Genomic DNA, 1,608 nt, shown 5'->3' with positions numbered 1-1,608 from the left:
ATGGCTAGTTTTGATGAACAATGACTTGATGTCCAGAAAGGCTTGGTCTATTTTGTGGTGTACATCAATTAGGGATCTCAAAAGGAGCTTGTCTCCTGATTTGGTTCCTAGACCATTTGTTAAACTGAAATAGGAGAGAGAGGAACAATACAAATGCTTTCCAGCCAGATGTCTTTGGTAGTCTATGAAGTAGAAAGGGTGAATTAGGAGATAATAGTTGAGCTCTGAGATATTTACTGTTATATGGAATAAGATATGAGATCAGTTACGTTTTTCCAAAACACAATTTTATGTACAGAAGACTACTGATACACCATACATAGTTATCCTTACATAGAAATGCTAGTTTTTGTTGGTAAGTACAAGTGCTGAAAAGGAATTTAGTATTCTCAGAGTTTTCACAAGAGGTTTAAATAGGAGATTTGTTGGAGAATAGTTTGCTTTTTTGATTTCTCTTAATCTGGGTAATCCTGTTCTAGGGAAAATGTTTTCCCCCCTACACTGATCTAGGATGTCTCCCTAGTTTTCGAGGTGTGTTTGCATTGAGGTGGCATGTCTTTCTAATTCCCCAGGGGTTTCTGCACTGACGCAGGGTGTCTACTCAGACCTGGGATGTCACCCTGATAGCTGAGGCTTGTCTGCATTTATCTGGGATGTTTCCCTACTTCTAGGGTGAATGTTTCCACCAAGTTAGATCCTCACTCTATTCCCTGTCGACCCGGCGGTCCCAGGTTTTACTGGTGTGATATTGCCATACAGCATAGGTACTGAGTAAAGGAATTGGTCTTTGAGATTGGGCAGTGGATACAAATTTGATGCAGAAAATGACTTAACATGAAAGCATACATGTGTGGACACATTCAGTGAGCTTTTATGTCATCCCTTTAATGTGATATAATTGAAATGTTTACTGTTCCATGATTTTTACTTATTCTTTCAGGTGTGGTATTTCTGTTTGGCAAGGTCTGGATCGAATCTGCTGAAACCCACGTGAGCTGTTGTGTCATGGTGAAAAACATTGAGCGATCGCTCTGTTTCCTTCCCCGTGAAATGGTAACACTTAAGTATATAGCTTTAAATTCCAAGTGCATTCATTCTATCTTCTGCCACCAACCTGGTCCTTCGATAGGGCTGAGACTTATCTACACCCTGGATGGTCCTTTGTTTTTTAAAAAATACTCCTGGTTCTTAGTTGTGGCATATGGGATCTAGTTCCTTGACCAGGGATTGAATCCCGGGCCCCCTGCATTGGGAGATGGAGTCTTAGCCACTGGACCTCCAGGGAAGTCCCTTTATGGTCCTTTCTTATTGCCTGCCTTATGACCCCCTGATAGTCAGCAGCTCCATTAGACATTTGGAAAAGTGGGGAAATGGAGTAAAATGCTGTTTTTCAACTTGTTAGAGCATCAAAGTGCCTGAGTTTCAGTATATAAAGCTGTCTATCCCTCAACTGTCCGTTTGCATAATTATCGGGGTTGAGAATATATGGCTCTAAAATAGGACATGACATTTGGCCCAGTTTTCATGCTTTTGCTCTTTCCTCCACAACCATTTGGTGGCTCAGAGGTTAAAGCGTCTGCCTGCAATGCGGGAGACCTGGGTTCGGTC

At 41.6% G+C, this 1,608-nt stretch overlaps 1 protein-coding gene across 1 annotated transcript in view; it reads left to right on the top strand.

Annotated features, from left to right (window-relative positions):
- Window positions 1–1,608, top strand: part of LOC104994550 (DNA polymerase alpha catalytic subunit-like) — a gene marked incomplete at its 3' end in the record, with an annotated part of 10,173 nt that overhangs the window by 4,312 nt on the left and 4,253 nt on the right. The window contains exon 3 of the mRNA XM_010848180.1: window positions 941–1,053. Within this exon, the coding sequence (XP_010846482.1) occupies window positions 941–1,053 (113 nt within the window). The remainder of the gene's footprint in view (window positions 1–940; window positions 1,054–1,608) is intronic.

This window comes from Bison bison, unplaced genomic scaffold (genome assembly GCF_000754665.1).
Source record: "Bison bison bison isolate TAMUID 2011002044 unplaced genomic scaffold, Bison_UMD1.0 scf7180017849889, whole genome shotgun sequence".
In the NCBI taxonomy this organism is placed as follows: domain Eukaryota; kingdom Metazoa; phylum Chordata; class Mammalia; order Artiodactyla; family Bovidae; genus Bison; species Bison bison.
Note: the sequence above shows the minus strand (reverse complement) of the source record. Positions and strands in the feature narration are given on the sequence as shown.